This window comes from Citrus sinensis, chromosome 3 (assembly GCF_022201045.2).
Source record: "Citrus sinensis cultivar Valencia sweet orange chromosome 3, DVS_A1.0, whole genome shotgun sequence".
Classification (NCBI taxonomy): domain Eukaryota; kingdom Viridiplantae; phylum Streptophyta; class Magnoliopsida; order Sapindales; family Rutaceae; genus Citrus; species Citrus sinensis.
The window spans coordinates 42561900-42585706 of record NC_068558.1 but is presented as its reverse complement, the minus strand read 5'-3'; the positions used below and the strand labels follow the sequence as shown (position 1 = coordinate 42585706).

The following is a 23807-nucleotide window of genomic DNA, read 5'->3' as shown; positions in this document are numbered from 1 at the left end:
GGCTACCAGAAGAGAAAAAAGGAAAAAATTCTGTTGCTCAAGGTAGTCGATCAAAAATCTCTACAAGTATGCGGTTGCCACAGAATAACTCTTGACCAAATACAATCAATATTACATGTCATACAATAATTTTTTTTTTTTAAAGAGCATATTTAATTAGTGTTGGATTAAGGAAGAATCCTTATCCATTTTGAACCGCCACAGCCCCATGGAATGATTTAAACATGGTTAACATATTCACGCGTGGAGTGCAATGAGCCAATAATAATCATCGAGTTGGTTGATACAGGAGTGAAGAGTGCATCTTTTGGCAAAGCTCGATATACAAGATTCACAGATATTAAAGGTTAACGAACAACAAAGCTTGAGATCAGATTATAACAGAAAGGACATTACGAAAATATCTAAAAATTCTGTCCAAATAACAATTAACCCAAAAACGCCAAGCTGATGTTTTCTCATATTAATCAATACATTAATAGAATCAAATTGAAGCTGTAAGAACTAAAAACCAGAAAGGGGAACACGAGAGAAATTCTATGCTGCATTCTCCCTCTTGAGTTTTGCAAGCTCCTGTCGAACAAGTCCACCCTTCTGCAATTGATAACATTGGCATATAAGAAACTTGTAAAAGGGCACGGGTACTTAATATAATACATACTAAAAATTAAAAGTTAAAAGTAAAAATAAATAAATAAATAAATAGACCATGTCTCCAGAAAATTATACAAGTTCATAGGTATTTTATTTGTTTATCAACCCACTTGTTAATTATAAAGGGCACCAATCTGGTGAATTAGTGACTAAACAGTAGTTAAACTTGGATTATGCACCCGCGTCAAGTCTTGTTTGAATGAAGATTATGAATAGCGCATGCCAAGGCACTAAATTGTATTTGCAGGCAAGTATAGTTTAATAAAGGATGGAGGCAAAATGTGGAAGATCAATTGTTCCTATCTGAAACACAGTTTGCTTAATTTGATTCAGGAAGTGAGATAGTAAGACCAAATTGCATACCTTGATCTTGGCCAACATGAGCTTGAACCTATCAAAATCATTCAGTGCCGCTCTCCTTTTCTGGACAATCAGCTTCCTGCCCCAGGAGCTGTTTTCCCATTTGTTCTTCACATCAGCCTTCTCCATGGCTTCAATCAAAGACTTCTTCCTGGGAACTCGATTGATGTCAATCTTAATATCCGTGAGAGAAAGCCTCTTGAAGTTCATTTGGCTCCTCACCATATCAGGGGCATCAACAAGAGCCTATAAAGCATCACAAAAATAATAAAAATTGTATACAACTAAAAAATAAACGAAACAGTTCAAAATTCAAAGAAATCCAAGCTAAAATCACTCTGTTTACAAAAGCACATCAACTTTCTAATTTGCTATTTTTGTACAGAAAAAAAAGAACGGGTGCCCAGTTATCATCAACTAAACCAAAATATTCAGAATTCTTGTGACAATTTTATAAGATTCAACTCAAATAAAGCATAAGCGTAAAGTGAATAAAGGTACCCTGTTTTGATCAAGGACATCGACGATGACCACAAGCTTCCCATAGTCCTTCCCGTAATTAACGAGAGCAACTCTTCCTATCTCCACGTACCTCTTGAACGGCTACACTCAAGGTCATAAACTTTCAATTATCAACTACTTGTTGAAAAAAAAAAAAAAAACTACGAGAGATTCAAGTTAATTAATCACTGTGTTGGTTAATTCGTGATCTGAGAAGGACCCATTAGTGGCGAAGTGGTTACCATTTTCGAAGATATTCAAGGCTCTGCCGGAGGAGCGAGGAGATGAATGAATGAGGCAAGAGGCTTCGATTTAGGGTTTCCCAGGTCCAATTATACTACAAGTAGGGTTTTTCAGTTTATCAATGTGATTGTCTACGGGCAGGTCTATGTTTGTGCTGTGTGTTTAAATTTTTACTGGTCCGATGTTAACTGTGTTGGCACCGGTCGCGGTAAAATGAATAAACGATTCAAATTTGAATAAAATTGTAAAAAAATTGAGTCAAAACTTTGTTAATTCGAATTCTATATGTTTGTTAAACAAACAAAATCCTTAGAATTCGCATTCGATTAGTTTATCAAGTGAATAATTGATACAATTCGTTTAATTAGTTTAGTAGAATTAATCTAAATGAATTGAATCGATTCATGATTCGTTACTATTAGTTTATATTGTAACAAATGCATAACGAATCGAATTTAAAACGAATTCATTTATAAAACTATAATCAATAAACAACAATTAAAGAAAATAAAATATAAAATGCACAAATTTAACATTCTACGAAATACAAACTTATTATCATTTCTTTAAATTTTTTTCATACATACTTAATGATAAAAAAATAATTTAATTAAATGAATAATAAACGAGTGGATCGTATTTGATTCGTTTTGTGACCTATTTATTAAATGAATCATAAACGAATAAACAAATCAATATCCTCAAACTTAGATTCGATTCGTTTAATTAGTTAATCAAATCAAATTCACTCATTTATTAAATGAATCAATTTTTTAATATTAAACCAATTTAATTCACATTAAATTGAATTGAAAAATAAATTCTTCCTCAGATTGCCACCCCCGACTTCCATTATTTACTCCTCTATGTTAATTGTTACCCCATTGTTGTTTTTGTATTTACTGTTCTACCAAAGTCAATAATAACTTTTTTTACGTAAATTTTTTAGAAGAAAATTACAATTGTTTTTGAATTTTTTTTGTTCTTTAATTTATTTAAAAGGTAGTCTATATTGATTAGTTAAGTCTCCATTTTTTTTTTAATTTATAAATCTCTCGGATAATTTCACAGATCAAAGCATTCCACAAGTTATCAAAAATAAATAAATCAACTTCACACACAGAGAAATTAGAAAGCCCAGAGGACAAGTAATGCTTAATTAACAAGTAATGTCTTTGTTAGATCTAGCCTTTGCGCGTTTCAAAATCAACATCATCAGAATTGCTGCATGTGCTATGCAGCCACATTTGCCATCATATTCATATATATATGCCTCATAGCATCATAGTACCCATAGCAACATCACGTTCAGCTTGTACCGTCCATTAGTTGGCACCAACCCGTTCCAATTAATGCTTAAACCCTATTTTAAGACAGCAATTACATAATAATAATGAAAAAAAGGCTAGATCTACCAAATGATTATGGCTCAGTTGGCAGCGCAGGTTGAGTTTGTGGGAAGAGCTCTCGGGTTTGATTCCCACTAAACACGTCATTTAGGAGGGGTAAAGAGCCTTAACTATGATTACACCCCGAATTCGGATTAGTTGGGACCCAATACGGTTGTCGGATACCAAATAACTTACACCAAAAAAAAAAAAAAGGCTACATCTAATCTATTTTCAAATATTTAAAAATGATCTATCATAGTAAAATTTTCATTTACAAAGATTAGAGGTAAAATTGCTGCATATTTTGTTTATTATTATTTTTTCAATAAAGTAAAATCCTCATCAAAACTTAATAACTAGAATCAATTAACAAAGTACCAATCGGCTTTTGGTGCAGTAATGAATCTCTACTCTCACAGTTAAGGAGAATTGTGAGGGTAAGGTTCCAGTTCTCATGGACTCAAAACTCTCTCAATTAAACATTATGCATGATTGTGTGAAGTTTATTTACAAATCTTTTTTTCTTGTGAAATGCGAGTGTAATAGAGACATCTCTCGTCTGTGGGGATTACTTATCTAGACATGTACTTCATAGATTTAATATAATAATATAAGTCTCAGTTATGTATATCTGATTGTAAATATTAGTGTAATGTCTGTTGTAATATTAATTATAAATATATGTGTAATACAATAATATGATATGTAATCAGTATTAAAAAAAATCGATCAACAAAGTAATTACAAATTCAAACCGAACCACACCATCTCTATCTTAATATAAATTGTAATTTACCGAAAGAGAAAAAAAAAATACTAAAGAAAAAAAAAAGCATGACAGCATATATGCGAAATTGCCACCTTGGGCCAGTCGGTGAATCACCTCTCTCCCGAAAATTTCCGAATGATGAGGAAAGGAAAAGTTAAAAGGCGTGAAGACAAGAGAGAGAGGTGTTTGTATTTGTAATAGGCGGATAGGTGTTATCTACCGTTTTAGGGAGAGTGTCTGTGGGTGGCATGAAGAAATATTCAAGTTGAAGCGTCCCCTTCGCTTCCCATCTCTCTCCATAAACATTAACCAACTCTCTAAACTTTCCCCTTTCTCTCTGCCATCTTTCGTCAACTTTCAAAAGACCTCCATGGAACATTTCTTATAGCAGCATCGTCCCCCTCTTTGATACTTGAGTACGTTTGTTTGTTTGTTTTCCTTCTTTTTAATGAAAAGTATGCAATGGGGTTTTGAGTTTTGTTGAAAAGAGATTGGATTTGATTGAGAGATTTGATCTTTTTTTTTTTAAGTGTCTGCCAGGTTTGTTTTTGTTTGATGGGTGCCTACTGAGTAGATTGCAGAGAGAATGGCGGGCATTCTTTTTCACAAATATGGAGGGGAGGATCTGGATTCTTACTATCCAATTCGACCCGAATGCCAAGCTGATGTCCCCAAGGTCCGTTTTAAAGCCCGGGTAGGTATTTTGTATCGTTGTCTTCATCCCATGTACCTGTTTCTGGATTTTGTTGAGGGATTGTATTTCATTGGTTGTGCAGATGTGATTTTAGTTATGCACTTTTATTGTGGTCTGTGCATAGATTGGTGCGTGGATGGATGTGTAATTGTTAAACTTTGTTGTCTTTGACAGGCTGGGAAAACACTTAGTGCAAGAAGGTGGCATGCTGCATTCTCTGAAGATGGTCATCTGGATATAGCTAAAGTGCTTAGACGGATCCAAAGAGGGGTAAGATTCTTCTACTTGTAGCCATGTTGTCTTATTTTGGTGCACTAAATCCATAATCTGGACCTTAGAGCTGTCAAAGAACAATTAATGTTATTACCAGTGACTGGCTAATTTGAAAAGTTACTTATGGCATCAGATTGATCCCGAATTGGCGAAAGTCATAATGGTGTCACTTGCTGATTTTGTTTATATTCGCATTGTCGGTTTGTTTGATAATTCTTCTTGTGCACTGAATCATAAACGCTGTTGTACGAACTAATGGAGAGTTTTAACTTCTTACTTGGCTTGTACGGTAGGGTATCCATCCTTCAATCAAAGGGTTAGTTTGGGAGTTCTTGCTGGGTTGCTATGATCCTAACAGCACATTTGAAGAACGGAATCAAATCAGGCAACAAAGGAGGTAATGTCTTCTGCTAAATGGGGACTCATCCAGTAGGTGTAATAAATCTTTTAAAACAATTTGGGGAAGAAAATGAATGCTCTGTGATATACTTGGGTTTTCTCTTGACTCTTATCTGAGCTTTGGAAATTGATTATGATCAGACAGTCTGATTGATGGAGACATTTATTTTCCTGGATCAAATATTTTGATAAAATTTTTGACATGCATAATAATAACATAGTAAAAATATTATGTTGCATTAGATCATTGATTGGTTTTTCATGAGAAACGTTTTCTACTGGGTTTCTCACACACACACACAATGGGGCATGGATATAGTTATACATAAAATTTTCATGCATGTATATTCTTTTTCAGTCATCATGCTGAACCATTTCATCCATAAATTATTTGCCTTTTTCCTGTTCAGCCTTTGGTTATAAGTTTGTGAGCAAATTCCTGAAATGACGAATAGTGGCTTTACATGTTCCCAGTATGTCCTTGTTTTGATTTTATGCTAGTGATAGCAAGTTTCTCCTTTGCTATTTCTTTTCCTTCTTTACTGAACATAGAGGCTTAATATCTTACACCAATCATTTTAGGCAGCAGTATGCGGCATGGAAAACTGAATGTCAAAACATAGTTCCCATTATTGGTAGTGGGAAGTTCATTACAGCAGCTATTGTAACTGATGATGGTCAATCATTACAAGATTCGAACAGAGATTCGCTAGATCAGGGCTGGCATGTAGATGGTGCTATTTCAGACAAGAAAGTGCTTCAATGGATGCTTGGCTTGCACCAAATTGGTACATATGTGGTGCATAATTTCATTTTCTACTTAATTTGTATTCCTTTCTAGTTTATGGCTTTGAAGGTAGTATATAACTTTTGGCTGCTTGCATTTTATCAAAGTGGTCAGTCAATCTTTTTCATTAACAAAAGTGGAGTCAAACAACTTAAAGTGAATGATACCCGGGCACATCCCGTGTACAGTTATCAATATTTGTACACTTGGGCATACGAGTGTGACAAGTTCTTACTGCATCTGTTTTTCATGCCCTCAAGGGGATGCCTTATGCCAATTAAGCTAAGGCACAAATTTTGTTACTATGTGGGAGTGACTATTAGTTTCGTAACTTGCAAATCTACTTGATTTTGATTTTATTGCATCTTCTATTGACTTATAAAGCATTTAACAGAGACAGTACAATTTGGTTTGTAGGTCTGGATGTTGTTCGAACAGATCGATCTCTTGTCTTTTATGAGAGTGAAACTAATCAGGCAAAACTTTGGGATGTTCTTGCAATTTATTCATGGGTGGATAATGATATTGGTTACGTTCAAGGTGAATTAGCAGAAGCCGTATAATTTACTGCAAATTGTAGTGTTATTATTTTCAGATGATTATCTTGGTATTCCTCTATGTGCAGGAATGAATGATATATGCTCACCTATGATAGTCCTTCTTGAAAATGAAGCAGATGCCTTTTGGTGTTTTGAGCATACAATGCGAAGACTGGTATGTAAAAAATTTGTTATTTTTTTTTTTTATATAGAAATTGTTGTCAAGTGATTCCAGCATGAAATGTAGCAGATCCCTTTCAGTGTTTTGAGCAGGCAACGCCACTTTATGGTCGTTATACGTGATTTTCAGTTTCTGCTCCTTTTGTTTTGAATAACAGAGAGAAAACTTCAGGACCAATACAGGTATGATAGGGGTGCAATCGCAGTTGAGCACACTCTCACAAATTATCAGAACAATTGATCCTAAGCTACATCAACATCTTGGTATGAAATTCTGTCTGCTCTCTCTATCTCTTTTAAACATTTATGTCTTATTTTTATTTGCTGTAATTGCTTGGTTTAATTGAACTTATTAGTTAAGTTTTTTACAACACTCAGCTAATATAAACCATCCAGGAAGGTACCCAAAAGAGTCAAACATATAGGCTTTTAAAATTCCATTAGGAAAAAAAAAATCTTTGAAATTATGGCAAAAATATTCTCTAATTTGGTTTCTTACAATATAGCTTTTTGTGCAGCATATATGAAGTGAATGAAATCTATTGTGGGACTGATGAGATATGGTAACATGATGCCACCATCTTAAGCTAAAAGGACACAAATGATCATTAAAGTCAAGCTACAAAGAAGATGATAGCAAAAATTAAAAGAGATGATAGCAAAAATTAGAAGAGATTGAAATTATGACCATGAAAGATCAGGTTCTAGGCATAGAGTTCAAAGAAAATTAGCTTACAAACGCTAAGGCTACCATGTATAAGGCCTTGATTCATTTTTATTAGCAGAGATTTTGATTAATCTTGAGAACTTGAAACCGTTATTTGCTTTATGTCTCCTTTCTTTCTTGCCTTTCTTTCTCTGTATTCCTTATTCCTGAGCTTTGGCTGTTCTCTCTCTCTCTCTCGTCTCACTATTTTCCTCTGTATGTTTCTTTTTTTTTTTCCTAATATCATTCTTTCTATTTCGTGTCCTACATCATAAGTTCCATTTCTTTTGTTTGGCAGAGGACCTAGATGGAGGAGAATATTTGTTTGCATTTCGCATGCTGATGGTCCTTTTCCGAAGAGAATTTTCGTTTGTGGATGCATTGTATCTTTGGGAGGTGAGGAGAAATCTATTTTTTACTTATTTGAGTTTCTCTGAAAATTTGGTTCTACTTTGTTAATGGAAAGCTCTATTCTCCAGGGCAATTTTTGGATTCTCTATTTTCAGTTTTTTTTTTAAATGTCATTAGCTTCTTTTAAGACGTAAGATAGATTGGTTTCAGCTGATGTGGGCAATGGAGGGCATTTGTTGGATTCTTTATTTTCAGTTTTTTTCTTTTTATCGTTAGCTTCTTTTAAGACATAAGATAGATTGGTTTCAGCTGATGTGGGCAATGGAGTACAACCCGAATATCTTCTCATTATATGAGTCAAATTCAAGTACAAGTGATGGACGTCAAGTAAATGACAAGCAGCTAAAGCAGTGTGGCAAATTTGAGAGAAAAAATGTGAAGACCGGACTGCCAGATAAAACCAGTGCACTTTCTGTTTTCCTTGTTGCAAGTGTTCTTGAGACCAAGAATAAGAAACTTTTAAGGGAAGCAAAGGGTCTAGATGATGTTGTCAAGGTTTCCCTCTCTCTCCTTTCTCTGCAAATGCATAGTTCTTCTGCAGGCAAAAATCTTCAGCAGTAATCTAATTGTGGAACTTTTCTTCAGCAGTAATCTAATTGTGGAACTTTTTCTTCCCAGATTTTAGCGGACATAACTGGAAATCTGGATGCTAAAAAAGCATGTAATGAAGCATTGAAGATTCAAAAAAAGTATCTGAGCAAGGTACTTTTCATCTTTCCCTTATCTGACAGTTGCACATATCTTTTCCTTATCTGAATAGTCATCGTACTCCCACTCTTTGTCAAGACACATAAATAAAAGAATGCTTGTGGATGCAGAGCAAGAAGTAAGTGTAGCAGGAGAGTATTAGTCTGCAAAACAACTTTTGTACCCTAATGTTTGGTGGCATTGGGCAGCGACTTGATTTGCTGAGTTTTCTATGTGTTGTCTACAGCATAACAAGCTTCGGTTGTTTGTGATAGGCGTTATGGTTTTGATCATTGTAACACCCGTCATCGTTCCAATTCATGTAAATCAATAGGATACCCCCTATACATAAATTGAGCACAGACCCCATTTAATTCAAGCGTTAAGTTTGCTTGAAGGAGGAGGTGGTGCTGCTGCTGGCAGTGATTTCTTCACAACAATAACACCTTGTAGGAACAGCGTGGTCGTAGCAACATTCTTGTCATATATTGCAGCCAATGGTTGAGTTCTTATTATATTCAATAAGTCATGTCTTGTTTAACTTCTTTGGTTAACATGATTCTTGTAGCTCGCTCATTCTGTTTCACGATTTACAAGAGAATCATGTTTTACCTTACAAGAGAATTAATTTCATCGGGCTGACGCCAATCTTCTGTGAAAATGCAAATATTTTGATAAAAATTGCTTTTGCAATACAAGCAAGGTTTCTGATAGTTTTGCGGTTATTGGGATATTCTAATATGAGAAAATAATCTGATGAAATTCTGATACGGAGATGTCACAGAACCCACCCAAAGAAAAAACAACGGTACAATGAAATGAACCTTGAGTAGGGGATTTAGCATCAAAGAGTACTGTACAAATCCTGCCAAAAGAAAATGGAGAGAAGTCAAATTCATAATTAGAAAGTTTTCAGAATGAGAAATGGTTACAAAATACAGCATATGTGCAAAAACTGCACAAATAACTATCAACTCCCTAAAGAGAAATAATTAATTTAAGTTCTCATACCTGGCATTTTGTGAATGATTCAGTTATCTGGATCAAACACAAATGAAATCTATTTCGACAGAAGGTAAATCGGCTATCAAGGGCCAATAATGTCCTTTCTCCTTCTTGCACCTTTCCTTCATCAAAGGACATGCAATGATTTGTAGTCGCAAAAGTGAGGTAGGCAGGCCATTCTCCGGAAAGTATTCTAGCTTGGGGCAGTTACGGAATCGAAGGAATTGCAATGAAGTGAGGTTTTCAATTGAGGATAGGCGCAGCAGGTTTGGAAAATTATCAATCCACAGGAAGGTTAGTGAGGCAGGAAGCGCCATTTTTGTATCCTCCGGAGGAAATGCCACCACATCCCTGCTTCCTCCATAAAGTCTGAGTTCTCTAAGAGAGGTGAACCTGCGCAACCCCAACTCAAAGAATGGCTTGTGAATAGTCAGATAATCAATACCAAGCGCAGAAACTTTTGTGGGAAAGCAATCTGCAGTGAACGATCCTAAGCTTGGACAATCTTGTATTAGTAGTATTTCGATAGAGAATTGGTGCAGGTTGTTGGGTAGGGCCATCAGTTTCTCACACCCATTTATGTCGAGCATAGTCAATTTCTTAGACGATAACCCTCCTTCAGGAAAGGAAACAAGATTTGGACATCCATATATTGTAAGTTGTTGAAGATGGCAGGCCTTATGCAAGTCACCAGGTAAAACTTTAAGAATTGGACAGCCCCAAATGTTAATAGTTTCAAGAGATGAGTCATTGTCCAACCCTTCTGCTATCGACTCCAACTCTGAGCATTCATAAATATAAAGGTCCTTGAGAACCTTGGGCAGAGCACCTCTCTTTGACAAGAAAAGAAGCTTTGAGCAATTTTTAACCTTAATATCTTCAAGTGTAGCAGGAAGCCCCTTTAGTGAAAATAAGGATGTGAGAGATGGGCAGTCTTCAATGTGTAAGCGCTCAAGAAGACAGGTGTAACTGCTGCTGCCACTGGGGATGTCTCCATCCTTCTTCATTCCTGAAATTTGATCTTCGTCTATCAAAGTCCTGAGGTCATGGCAACTTTGGATGTGCAGCAGCTTAAGACTAGGGGGTAACTGAACCCTGGCAATATATGTCAAAGAATTACATTCAACAACATTTAAGCTTTCAAGAGGTGCATTATCATTGTGCATCAATGCCTCGGGCAAAGATTTCATTGAATGACATTCTGAGATTTTTAACTGTCTGAGGGAACTAAGACTGAGCAATGTTTGTGGTAGCTTCACTAGGCTCGGGCAGCTGCGTAATTCCAGATAATGAAGTCTGCATGGCAATCCTTGCTGTTGCTGGTCTGCTTCTTCTGCTGCCACCAAAGAAAGAAGTTCGGGACAATTTCCAATCTCCAATTTGTGAAGTGAGCTAATATCTTGCAGTAATCCACTTCCAGTCTGCCATAAATAAGTTACTTTTGTATTGCAAATCGCCAATTCCTCTAAAATTGGTAACTCTTGGTTAAGTAGCCCTGTCAAAAACACCTGATTCGGAACATTACTAGAGACCATTGAATTCAGTGAGCTGAGATCTGTACTTCCCCACACCACTTTTTTACATCCTCCAATTTCTAATTTGCAAAGAGTTGGAATACTTGGAACAGTCACTAGCAACTGTTCACATTCTTGAATGACAAGTGTCTTCAATGAAGGAAGGTGTTCTGGCAACCTTCCAAGCAATTTAGAACATCTTACGAGAGAAAGTTCTTGAAGTTGAGGAAAAACTTCAACCCCTTGACTAGGTTGATGAGGAATCCAATCTTCCCATTCTGGCATATCCCCAAAAAAAAGAGTCTCCAATGATGGAAAAGACACAGTGCCACTATTTCCATAGAACTGTAGACCCACACTCTTTACTAAAGCCATTCCAATTATAGAAAGATGTTTCAGAGCAGGTAGTTGTCCAATTGATGGCAAGGAAGTACACATAGCACAGTTTTCAAATCTGAGGAGCTCTAAATTCGAGAAGGTAGAATCTCCCAACCAAATTGGAAAATTAGCACCCCCATAGCCCCTGATAGCAAGCTGTTTCAAATTTTCATGAGGTCTCAGCATATCAAGCACATGTTTCTCAGTCTCAGGCTCCCTTGAACTGCCACTACTGTTAGTCCATTCCAGAAATAATACATCAAGATTCCTTTTTCCATTCAACTCAGCATCCCTTGCATCACCGCTATCTTTTACATTTTCCAACCTTGAAATCTTGAGCTTCACTTGAAGATTCTCCAGGAATTTCAACTCTCGTAATTGAGAGCCAGTGTTCTTCCCCACCACAAAATAAGGTAGTGTTTGGAGACAAGACAAATGACCGATTCTCAAAGGCATCCCCTCCAATAATGGTACATTATAATTATTGAGGTGACGGAGCTTGATCAGATTTCCCATGTCTGCACACAATTTCTTCAATCGAGAACAGCTTTCTAATAGAAGTGTATGCAAATTGTAAAGTGTATTAACTGATTCAGGCAAAGTTTCAATGAGAGTTTCAGAGAGGTCAAGATGTCGTAAATGCTTCAAATCACCAATTGTATTTGATATCTTGCAGATGTTATACTCACGCAAACATAGAACCCTCAAGCATTGCAGTTTCAACAACATATGAACAACACTATCAGATAAAAAATGCCTGCTAAATGTCCATTGCACTGATACAAAGGTTCGCAAATGTTTGCAATCAGAGATAGCCTCAAACCTTCTAATGTGGTCAAAATGGCCAATGGGGTATGAGAAATGACGCAGATTCTTGGAGAATTTTTGTTGCTTGTTACCCTCCAAAGTATTCTCCAATCTGAAATATGAGTCTGACGCAGCCCATTGAGCAAGATCAGTAATCAGATCGTGCATTATAAACCGTGAATCCATGTATGATTTCTGGAAGAATGACCTCGAATGTAGTTCTCTGAAATAACTGCGGCCTAACTCTTCCATTTTCATCTCACTTGTATCAGGTTCTAACAATCCCTCAGCCATCCATACTAAGACCACATCATTCTCAAGAAAGTGGGAGTCATTTGTGAGCAACGAACAGTATGCAAAGCATTGTTTCAAATGTGCAGGAAGATAATAGTAACTCACTTTAAGTGCCCGCATAATATCACCTCCTTCCTCAGGTAAATTCCATATCTTGTTATTCAACACATTTCTCCAATCAAAAGGGTTGGATTTACCACGTAAGAGGCCACCAAGAGTTTTAGCAGCAAGAGGCAAACCGTTGCACTTTTTCAATATCTCCTCACCAATTTCTTTCAGGTGTTGATGATTGCTGAAATCTTTGGTCCCCAAGGAGTGCTGAGTAAATACAAGCCGACAATCATCATCAGTCAACTTTTTCAATTCATAAGCTGAAACAGACCCCATCATTGATGCAACACTTTGATTCCGAGTTGTGACAATAATCTTACTTCCTGATGCACCAGCAACAAATGGAAGTCTCAGGCTAGTCCAATCGCCGTAATTGTCATTCCACATGTCATCCAAAACAAGCAAAAACTTCTTTCTCGACAAGCCATCTTTTAGTTTCACCTGAAGCGAATTTAGATCATCATCAGCATCCGTATGCATACAAATTGACCTGAGAATGGCTTTTGTAACCTTAATAGCATCAAAATCATCAGAAACACAAGTCCAGGCTTTAAGATCAAAATGGGATTCCACCATATGATCATTGTAAACAAGCTGGGCAAGAGTTGTTTTGCCCAATCCTCCCATACCCACAATAGGGATAACAAATAATCCACCATCACAATCAGCATTCAAATCATCATTCAATAACAATTCAACAATTGCCTTCTTATCATCATCTCTGCCATGTACTTCAGCTTCATTCACCAAAGAAGTCGCGGGTAATCTTTCTTTAATAACTTTCTTGAACCTCCCTCGTGAACTTGGATTTTCCTTCAAGTCCAGCTGTTCTTTCTCTGTCACAATATCTTGCAATCTGCTCGATATCTCATCGATCTTGGACCTCATACTGGAATTGAACGCCAGAGATCGCGGACCCCAGTTGGTGCAGCAGGTTGGAATGAGTTTACGTAACATGCTTGTGTTGGTTTCGTGATGTTGTTTTTCTTCTAACAGCTGCCTCCGCAAAGCTTCAGTTGAAAACTCATCTAAAATGTCTTCAACATCGTAAGCCAAATTCTTGAGCTCCCGAAGCCAGAGCCTCACTGACTGCTTTGTCATCTGCTTCTCCTCGGCATCATCAAGCACCGCATGAATCTTGAACAGTATTCTCTCCCACTTCTTCAGATCAGCTTGGATTTGCTCTTGCCGTGCAAACTGCAGCAAGTCAGCTGACATCAACTTTTTGAACAGCATTTCAATTGCGGCTCCTAGAATCGCCTCTCCAATGATGGACATTCTCTTTTTCTGGGTTGGAACAAGCAACAGGGATTATGTAACAAGAAAAAAAAAAAGAACAGAATTGAACTGGTCAGATATTCTATTAGAAATCTGCAGACGAGTAACCAAAATATCAATTTTTTTCTTATCACTATATTTCTGTTTGTGAAAGCTCTTTGGATGCCACCAGCGAAAAGTCTAATGGCGGCTTGTTTCAGTAGACGCGTGCCGACCACGCCGAGTCATTTGACTTTAACTCGTCTTTCATTTGCATTAGCAAGATAATATACATTTACTTCCCTCAAGGTTTGAAAGTATTACTGTTTAAGACAAACTTTTCCGAAAATTACATCTACGTTTCCTTGATGGTAAAAACATCACCGGAATTAGTCTTCGGAATTTCTTACGAGAACAAAACTCCCAAAAAACAGCAAATGAATTTACCTACGAATTTTTCTTTTTTTCTTTTTTTTTTTTAAAAAAAGTCCATCTCAGTTAAACAATAGCATATGCATGTGTAAGTGTATCGCTTTCAGGAATCATGCAAATTTAATAACTGATTTGTTCATGTCTGTGTCAACAGACTTTTTAGTATTGTCCTAACAATCTTCTCCACATTTTTCACAATTCTCAGGTTTAATTACTCTTATTACGTCATTAAGGGACATCAGCATCGTGATTGCCACGCCACTCATACGTTAATTGTTGTGTGCATATTCTATTTAACGACGTGGTAAATGCCATTCATCATTTGGCCGAGCTGTAAGAATGTTGCAGGAACTCATAGTCTCCTCCCACAATTGTAGAGCGGGGTAGGCAGTCTCTTATGAGAATGGTGTATTTGATTGATAGTCTCTGTAAAGATGGTTTCGTAGACAAAGCGAAACACTAGATTATTGTTTACATTTAATATGTTAATGGATGCCGAATAAAAAATTCTTTGAAATTGGCCGAATACAATTAGATCTTTCACTTTCTGTTTCTCGTACCAAAAACAAACCGCATATTCCTCTAACTTCGTCACTGTAGGTACTAGGATTCTTGCTAAATTTATCGAGAATTTATCCAAAATAAGCAATTCTTTGACCATATACAACTAGTAATGAACAGATGCGGCTAGTATGTTTAGAAATTCAGGAGGCGACGCTTTCCTTTTTATAATATGATCATCTTTCGGGCAACAATGAAGACTATTTGTCACACATGATATGGGGGAGTCACAAATAATTAAATTGCAAAAGCTACCAATACAATTTGGCATTGAAAGACAGCCTATCATGAGAGTAACAAAGACCTGTTAAAACGTCCCTAAATATAGAGAATATCTCTCCCATCATTAATTTCAAATACCTACATTTTCGACGGGCATTTGGTTTTGGGTTCCTGTTTTGTTGGCCATTAAATGAACGAAAGTTTTGCTTTAAACAGCATTTGCCTCGCTAGTACGTCCCTTTTCTCATCACCGCCACTCACACGACACATTTGTCAAAAACAGTTGCATGTTTTTGAACCAATTTTCCTTTTTTTTTTTTTTTTGCCCTCTTTTTCTTTTTCCTTTCTAATTCCTTTCATCAATTAATCTCAGAGAAGAGACATCACAAACTCTTCAGAATTGAGGTTTAATTAATTATTCTTCCCTCTAAAAAAATAAACACGTAATGGTAACAATACAATCTAAATTCTACGTAGGTTGCGTGAGTTTCTGAAATATTGGCTTGCATGACAACAAGTCTTTCTTTCAGAGGTGCAATATTTTTCAAACCTATTATGAGTTTTTATACAACAGTTTCAATATCAATAACTTTGCTTTTTTTGTTTTTGTTTTTGTTTTCTTTGTTTCAGAAAGCATGTATTCTCTTAATTCCATCTCCAACTAAAGCTACTCGAGGATAGTTTCTCTTTCATAAACTAAAGCAAACACATTTGACGTTGTAAAATGTCAAACAATAAGATGAAGGGCCTTCTAAAAGGCCTAAGATACATTTCTCATATATTTGGTATGTTTGTTTTTCCTTTTTTTTTTGTTTGTTTTCTTTTTATAAGCAATTAAATTGCGTATGAGTTTTTTTCTTGAGATTGCTGAGACAATTTTCATCGTTTTTGCAGAAAATGAAAAAGAACCTGAAATGCAGATTGGTTTTCCCACAGATGTAAAGCATGTAGCCCACATAGGATGGGATGGTCCTTCTGTAAATTCCCCCAGCTGGGTATATTTTAGATTTTTATTTACTCTTCTTGGAAAAACTGTTTGTGATGAATGATTTGATCACAAGTCTCACATAGACCGCGTTTGTAAAAACTTGTGCAGATGAATGAGTTTAAAGCATCAGAGCTTGGGGGAGATATCAAGGACGATGCCTCAATCAAATCTGAAGGTATGATGTTTGGTTTCTCAAATTATTTATTTGAAAATAATACAATACCCATGTTTGCACAATTACATAATGAACATGCTCTGAGTTTGAGTCATGTTCTGTTTTGTTCGTGCAGATTCAAGCAGCAGAAGAAGTGCAAGAGACCCAGAATTGCCAAAATCATCAAGACGCCATGCATCAACAGGTTCCTCTGCTGATCCGGAAAGATCAGAAAAAAGTAGATCAAGAAGGTCAAAACAATCAAACAAAGACTTGTCTGAATCTACCAGGTCCAAATGTGCCAGCGAAGGGGGTGGCACTGACATCCCCAAGAAATCCCGGCGTAAGAAATCCAAGGACTCTGCGGATGGATCATCAAGATCATCTAGAACATCAAGGAGAGGACAATCATCAAAGTCAGATACAGCTTCTGAATGTGGATCGGTATCAAAAAGCAATAACATTAACAATGAATGTTCTCAAACTTCAGGCGTAAATCATTCCGAGGGAGGTGAAGTGAAGGAACATACGGGAATTTCTTGAGAAATTGGTGCATTTTTAACTGTTACATTGGTAGCTAGAATCTTTTGCTTAGTTGAGACCAAACAAACAAACCAGAAAAAAAAAAAAGACAAAAAAATTCTTTTTTTTTACTCACACCACTGAGACTTGTATGATCAAATCCATGGTACATATTGATTGTTGAACTAATTATAAGTTTTCTTAGAAATGAGAATTTTCTTCTGGGGGCCCTTTATTCACTTTGGCTGTTATTTTCTGTATCCATTAGTTGTCTCTCAGGCTCTGCTAGATGTAAATATGTCAATGAATTTTTGTCTGATGATCAATGCTTTGCCTCAGCCACACGCCAAAGAAAGCAGACAGTTGCAATAAATTACCTATCTACTTATTACCCAAAAAAAAAAAACAGAATTTGCATAATAATGGGACCAACTTGATCTCAAAAATCTTCAGATTAATTAAACAAACTTCATATACAAATACAATAAGCAAAATATATGCACTCAAAAATACCTTGCTATCCAGTTAGACTAAGTATATCCTGTTAACTTAATCTCTGTTTACCCTCTAACCTTGAGCCATTGATATCACCATCAAGCAAAGAAAACTAGAAAGCCAAGAAACATGAGCATATGAGATGCAACCACTAGCCCTGAAGGAGAAGCAGCGGTAGCATCACTGAACATTGCAGCTTTGGGATTATCTGGTTTCTTACACAGCTTCAACTGTCCAATACTGCCACTTGCATTCTTGCCAAGGCTGAATTTTTCATCAATACACAAATCTGGGTTGCCTTTCAACTTCAGTTTCTCTCCAACTTTTGTGCTAAACTTGGCAGAAAATGGGACCCTGCCACTTAAATTGTTGTTTTCCAAATTGATTTCACCCACAAATTCCAGGACACCAAATTCCTCTGGCACATTCCCTTGAAGCTTGTTGTTATCCAGACTCAAGTAGCTCAACTTCTTCAAGTGAATCCCCATAGAAGCTGGAATTTTACCAACAAGTCCTGTCCCAGATAAACCGATTCCCACAATACCCCCGAGACTTTCCCAAATTTCCGGAATCTCCCCTCCTAGAAAATTCCCACTCAAATACACTTCTCTCAACTTGTCCATCTCAGCTAAGAATGTTGGCACACCAAAGTTACCAAAACGGTTAAAGCTCAAATCCATAAACTCCAAACTTTTCAAGTGACCAAGACTCTCAGGGATTTTACCAGAATAGACATTGGAACTCAAATCAAGCTTTAACAAGTTGGTGAGATTACCCATTTCTTCGGGGACATTTCCGTCAAATTGGTTTTGACTTAAGTCAAGAATCCTCAGTTTCATCAACTTGTCCAAACTGAACGAAAACCCGCCACTTAGTTTGTTCCTGGAAAGCGTTATCTCTTCAAGACCAACCAAGTCACCAACTTTATCTGGAATGCCACCATAAACGCCATTTCCAGTCAAAACCAACCTCCTCAGATTGGTAAAACTACCGATAATACCACCCAGAGGGCCAACGAAAGATGGGTTGTCTATAAACACGAGCTCCTCAAGACTTGACCCGAAACTCGCTGGAATGTTATCGGGCACCGGAACTTGTTTCTCGGTGAAGCATTTGTAGAAAAAGAGCTTGCGTAAGTGCTTAAAGGAAGTGAATATAAGTGGGTTCAGAGTGGAGTTTGCGTTACAAGGTGGGTTTGGCGAGTAGTCCGAAACGTACCCGAAACTCAGTTCAGTTATGTGAACGGTTTCCGTTTGAGATGAAACGGTGTCGTTGGTGGAGATAGTGAAGTAGTCACAAACGACGCCGTGTGGGGGAGAGGAGCAGAGGTCGTCGGGGAAGAGTGAACGCCAGTGGATGGTCGGGTTGACTGAGTCGAGGACTTGGTAGACCGCGTCTTGTTCGAGCGAGCTGAGAAAGGGTTGTTGGTTCGAAACGGCCAAAAAGGACAGTAGGGTTGTGAAGAAAACGAGAGTACACATTGAGGAAGATGAAAGGGCCATTTTGGTGTGAGAATGGAGACTGAATAGACAGAGGCTTTTTGTAGGCTTGAGTTGGGGAACAAAGAGGTTTCTTTTTTGGTGAGAGAGAGAGAGAGAGAGAGAGGAAGGTAACTAATATTGTGAAAGGCGAAGACTGAGACTGTGAAGTTGTTGGGTCATGGATGTACTTTTTGCTCTGCTGCCACTGTAATGATTTTTCGTTTGCTTTTGTTCGATGAAATTACCGAAACGGCCTTGTCCTGGACTGTGGTTCTTGGCGTGGACCAGACAAAGGGTTATATAATATACATAGCATTATATAGCTAAGAGGATGAAGAATGGACCCTGGCTAATTGAAGGCAACGGAGACTGGGACCCAGGTAATTTTGTTTCGGGCTTCCGTTTGTGTGTCCAAATGTACAAATAAAAATAATGCGTCATTTGCCAACTAATGCCATGGACCATGGCCTAATCTAGCTAGCTTTTTAATACTTAATTATAATTCATATTGTTTGTATTCAACATTAATGTTTTTTTTTTTGCCTTTTTTGTGTTTGACCGAAGACATTATTTTAAAAAAATTATTTTTTGATAAGATTATTTTTCTTTAGAAATGATAATTTAATCAAATGATTTTTCTTTAAATTAATCACATTAAAAAAAAACTTAAAAATAATAAACTTTTAACATTCTTTTGTGTGTCAAAATGTCAATCATATCGATTTCATGTTTGATTGAAATTATATATAGGACGTCATCTGCAGAGTGAGCAAGACATATCAAACGAATCTACAAGGGCATAATGGACTTTTAACATGAACCGTACGGCTGCGCAATTCGCATGAAAATAACACAACTGCCGAAGCCAGAACCAATGATCAGAGCGCCAGAGGTACTGCTTAAGGCTAAAGTTAAAACCCGGAAATTAAACCTCGAACACTTTCCGAACAAAACCTTACCGACAAACGGCTAGGATCACTTCACCGTTTCCCAAAACCAACTCGAGGTATAACATTTGAAAAGGTTCGGTTTGGTCTTGGCTCTCTCTTCTCCCATTACAGTTAAAAAAATAAAAAAGGAGCAGCCGACAGCAACCTGCGGACGAAAGCAAGCTGCGGAAGCCGACAGTGACGCGCCGCAGCCGCCGACTTACTGTCTTTTTTTTTTTAACAGGCCCGCAGAGAAAGCGACGTGAAACAGAACAAGAAGGAGGGGTTTTGTGCGTGGGGTTACGTGTCGAACTGCGGGTGGTTATAGGGTGGGGGTAACGCGTAGGGAGCAGGGACGATCGTTTCGGAAAGAAGAAATGACAGGGAGCATGGGAATTTCTTTACCTTGCAAAGGATCGTCGTGGGGTCCACCAAAGGTCTTTTTTATTACAAAGTTACCGGTTTTGTATTGGCTTTTGTTTTCTTTTCCTGCTCAATGGACAGGCAGCAACTAGGCTACACTGCCTGTGACACTAGACCAAAAAGGACGGAGATAATAAAGCAAAACAATGTAATAATTTTTTTTTCTTTTTTTAACCAATAATGTTAATGTCTAGTAAATGTGGGAATTTTCTTTTTAATAAAGAAATTAAAAATTAAATTGGAGTAGAGTAAATAATTGGATTGTGACAGGTGACAGGTGACAGGTGACAGCGAGGTAAAGTTAATGGACGGCGGGGGTGAATTAAATGAAGAATGGAATTTTTTATGTATATGAAGAAGGAATGTATTCTTTTTCTAAAGAAATAAATTAATCATTAAATTAGGGCCAATAAATGGAGCGCGCGAAAACCAAGGAAGAATGGATGGCGGGGATGAATTAAAATGGAGGATGGAATTTTAACCAATGCCACTGCTACTTGAGAGAGGAAATAGAAGCATGATGTGCTCGATTAAAGATGGCCAATGGGCCGGGCGGCACGGGCACGGCACGTGTCCGTACGGCACGGCAAGGCACGAGCACGTTTCGGTGAGGCACGAGGCACGGCACGGCATGCACGTGTGCCGTGTCGGGCTTAGAATTTTAGGCACGCGGGTCTTAAAGCACGGCACGATTAGAGATGGGCCAAAGCACGGCACGCGAAAAAGCACGTAATAAGCACGGTTCATTAGTGGGCTAGCACGCGGCCCGTGAGCCATTAATAGCACGTGGGCCAAAATATATCTAAGTAAATTTTTTTAACAAAAAGTAAATATAAAATGTTATGAAATTAAAGTACAATATCTTGAAATTAAATGTTTTAATATATTTTTTAGCATAGACTTTTAAAAATTAATTTAAATCATTAAATCTTAGTTTAAATAAATATTCTAATCTTTTATGTTTATAATTTATTAAATGAATAAGTAAATATCATGATTTTAATAAATAAAATTATAAATATCATAATTTTATTTATGATATTTATTAAATGAATAATGTTATTTATGATATTTAATTTTATTTATGATATTTAATTTTATATATGATATTTATTTAATTATTTATTTATGTTTATAATTTATTAAATGAATAAGTAAATAATTAAATATCATGATTTTAATAAATAAGGTTATAAATATCATAAATTTATAAATTATAAATAAAAAAATAAATTTTTTTACAAAATTAATAATAAAATATTTTTCATATGAAATATTTTTCATATGAAATAATTTTCATATTAATATTAAATCATAACTTAGTTAATTGTGATTAATAAATGTTTCTTTCGTGCTTGTTATTCGTCAATTGATCGTAGTTCGTGTTTTGTAGTTGTAACTTGTAAGTTGTGATCTATGATTTGTTATATTAATATTTCGTAGTTATGACTTATTGTAATGATTATTCGAGGATTGTATTTTTAATTTTAATTAATTATTATTATGATCTATGGAATTAAATTTAATTAAATTTATGTATTGTTGTGTTATGAATTATGATTGATTATTGTGAAATAAAATATATAGTTGTGAAATTGTGATAAACTAATAATAAAATGTTAATTGCTCTCTTACTAAAAATTAATATGATTATGATTGTGAATATTATTATTATTATTATGTTGGTGGGCTTAAAAAAGCACGTCAGGCACGTGGGCTTGAATAAAGCACGCTAGGCACGCTAAAAAAAAAAAAAAGTTGGTGGGCTTTTTTTGGGCACGGCCCACGGCACGGCACGAGCACGGCACGAGAGGGCTCGTGCCGTGGGCCGTGCCAGGCTCAAGTGAAAAAAATGTAGGCACGGCACGGCACGGCCCACCAATTTGGTGGGCCGTGCCATGCCGGCCCACGAGCCCTTATGGGCCGACAGTTGGTGGGCCGTGCCGGCACGGCACGGCCCATTGGCCATAGTTATGCTCGATCACGTGTTTTCATGAAGTCGTGAAGTCGATCAAAAATGTGTAACTAAAAGCCTGTTTGGTATGGTTTATTTAAGAGTCATAAGTGCTTATTTAATCGTATAAGTATTTTTAAAAATTTTTTATTTTGTTTGGTTATTTTTTTAGTAGAGTTTTTTTAGCTTAAATAAGCTAATTTACATCTACTAGGAAAAGCCCAAAATTTGAGCTTTTGGGAGTAGAGGTTATAAAGCTTTTCTAAATATATATAATATAAAAAATATCACATAGTTTAATGGTTCAAAAGTACTTTTTTTATTGACAACCAAACATCCAATGACCTTTTGTCCAAAAGCTCTATTGGTATAAGATATACTGTTATAAGCTCTATTTAATAAGTTGTACCAAACGGAGCCTAAATACGGAATTGGGAATTTAGTTACATGATTTTGCTTTTTTATTTTTATTTTTATTTTTGAAATTGTGCTAATAACTCATGGTGTGTTTACTTGATAATTTAGAGAATATTAATAAAGAATGAAAATAAAATTTATATTTATTTGGTAAAATATAATTTGAGAGTGAGAATAAAATGTGTGGTCTCACACAATTTGAGAATAAGAAATGAGAATCTCATTCTCATTGGGGATTCACATTTCCTTAACTGACTTTTGTATCCCTCTAAATTTTTTATATTTCTTAAATTACCCACATTCAAATCACTATTAATTTTATTATTTTTAAATGTCATTATTGTTATTATTATTAAATTTTATTATTTTAATTATTATTAATTGTTATTATTATTTTTATTAATATTATCATTATTAACATTTATTATTATTAATTTTATTTTTTAATTAATATCATTTTATATAATATTTATATATGTATCTAGTTAATGAAAATTACATTATTTAATACTATGGGTATTTTGGTAAATTGATTCTCATTCCCATTTATTTTGCCAAGTAAACACATCAATGATATTTCAGCACATTCACATTCCTATTTATTTTTGCCAAGTAAACATTATAATCTCATTCACATTCCAACTCATTCACATTCCCAACTCATTCTCATTTCACCACATTCTCATTTCCATGAAGTAAATGCACCATTAATGTTATAAAATTAAATTTTGATTCAATATTATGAAAATATAGCAACATGTTTTTTCTTTTTTTAATAGCATTTATATTAGCTATGTTATTACAAGATATTGAACAAGGTGTTTCTCCATATATATATATATTAATATTCTTGTTTCCTATTCTTTGTTATTAACCATAAGTCCTTAATAGTTTATTCCATCTACATTTGGTCCCAAGTGTCGATTTTCTGACTCTTTAATACCTACAACCTCTCTAATCCAATTATTTTCGTACTAAACAACAAAATAAGGGGTGCCTTACCCTTGGGGTGACTTAATTAGCTGTGACTTGTATAAATAACAATAAGTAATGTAAAATATATAAAAAGAATAAAAATAAGTTCAAGAAACATAATTTTAAATTAAAATTTAGAGTTGTTGAATTAAAGAACAATATAGAGCTAAAATTTGATGCATGAATTAATATATCTTTAATTTAATATTATATCTCTCTCCTCCCTCCTTACTTCTCAGTATTCATTATTGCTTTTTTCTGTCATCGCTCTCATATATCTTTCTCTTTCTACTG

The 23807-nt window shown here is 35.8% G+C and overlaps 5 protein-coding genes across 12 annotated transcripts; 2 read left to right on the top strand and 3 right to left on the bottom strand.

Moving 5' to 3' along the window:
- Nucleotides 1–347: 347 nt before the first annotated feature.
- Nucleotides 348–1915, bottom strand: LOC102630249 (60S ribosomal protein L14-1). The gene is made up of 4 exons (XM_006479439.4): nt 1758–1915; nt 1516–1617; nt 1018–1260; nt 348–594 (listed from the first exon to the last, which is right to left on the bottom strand). The coding sequence occupies exons 1-4, from the start codon at nt 1758–1760 to the stop codon at nt 538–540; spliced, it is 405 nt and encodes a 134-aa protein (XP_006479502.2). The 5' UTR covers nt 1761–1915; the 3' UTR covers nt 348–537.
- A 2099-nt stretch (nt 1916–4014) lies between these two features.
- Nucleotides 4015–9135, top strand: LOC102629477 (rab GTPase-activating protein 22). 8 transcript variants are annotated; one of them, XM_006479437.4, is made up of 12 exons: nt 4015–4334; nt 4459–4594; nt 4787–4882; nt 5179–5282; nt 5867–6072; nt 6489–6611; nt 6697–6785; nt 6949–7054; nt 7795–7892; nt 8157–8402; nt 8526–8609; nt 8726–9135. In XM_006479437.4, the coding sequence occupies exons 2-12, from the start codon at nt 4505–4507 to the stop codon at nt 8735–8737; spliced, it is 1254 nt and encodes a 417-aa protein (XP_006479500.2). In that variant the 5' UTR covers nt 4015–4334; nt 4459–4504; the 3' UTR covers nt 8738–9135. The 8 variants fall into 8 exon arrangements, with proteins under 8 accessions (XP_006479500.2, XP_024954246.2, XP_024954247.2 ...); XM_025098477.2 differs by having other exon boundaries at nt 4016–4334; nt 4459–4612; nt 8694–9135; XM_015530816.3 differs by having other exon boundaries at nt 4017–4334; nt 4449–4612.
- Nucleotides 8074–14183, bottom strand: LOC102629952 (putative disease resistance RPP13-like protein 1). The gene is made up of 2 exons (XM_006479438.4): nt 9606–14183; nt 8074–9459 (listed from the first exon to the last, which is right to left on the bottom strand). Exon 1 carries the CDS (start codon nt 13979–13981, stop codon nt 9638–9640), a length of 4344 nt encoding a protein of 1447 aa, XP_006479501.2. The 5' UTR covers nt 13982–14183; the 3' UTR covers nt 8074–9459; nt 9606–9637.
- A 1019-nt stretch (nt 14184–15202) lies between these two features.
- On the top strand, nt 15203–17036 carry LOC102628918 (CRIB domain-containing protein RIC8). The gene is made up of 5 exons (XM_015530711.3): nt 15203–15707; nt 15806–15960; nt 16070–16170; nt 16272–16338; nt 16454–17036. The coding sequence occupies exons 2-5, from the start codon at nt 15900–15902 to the stop codon at nt 16858–16860; spliced, it is 636 nt and encodes a 211-aa protein (XP_015386197.2). The 5' UTR covers nt 15203–15707; nt 15806–15899; the 3' UTR covers nt 16861–17036.
- Nucleotides 16569–19293, bottom strand: LOC102629184 (piriformospora indica-insensitive protein 2). The gene is made up of 2 exons (XM_006479435.4): nt 17353–19293; nt 16569–16702 (listed from the first exon to the last, which is right to left on the bottom strand). The coding sequence occupies exon 1, from the start codon at nt 18834–18836 to the stop codon at nt 17433–17435; it is 1404 nt and encodes a 467-aa protein (XP_006479498.2). The 5' UTR covers nt 18837–19293; the 3' UTR covers nt 16569–16702; nt 17353–17432.
- Between the last annotated feature and the right edge of the window lie 4514 nt (nt 19294–23807).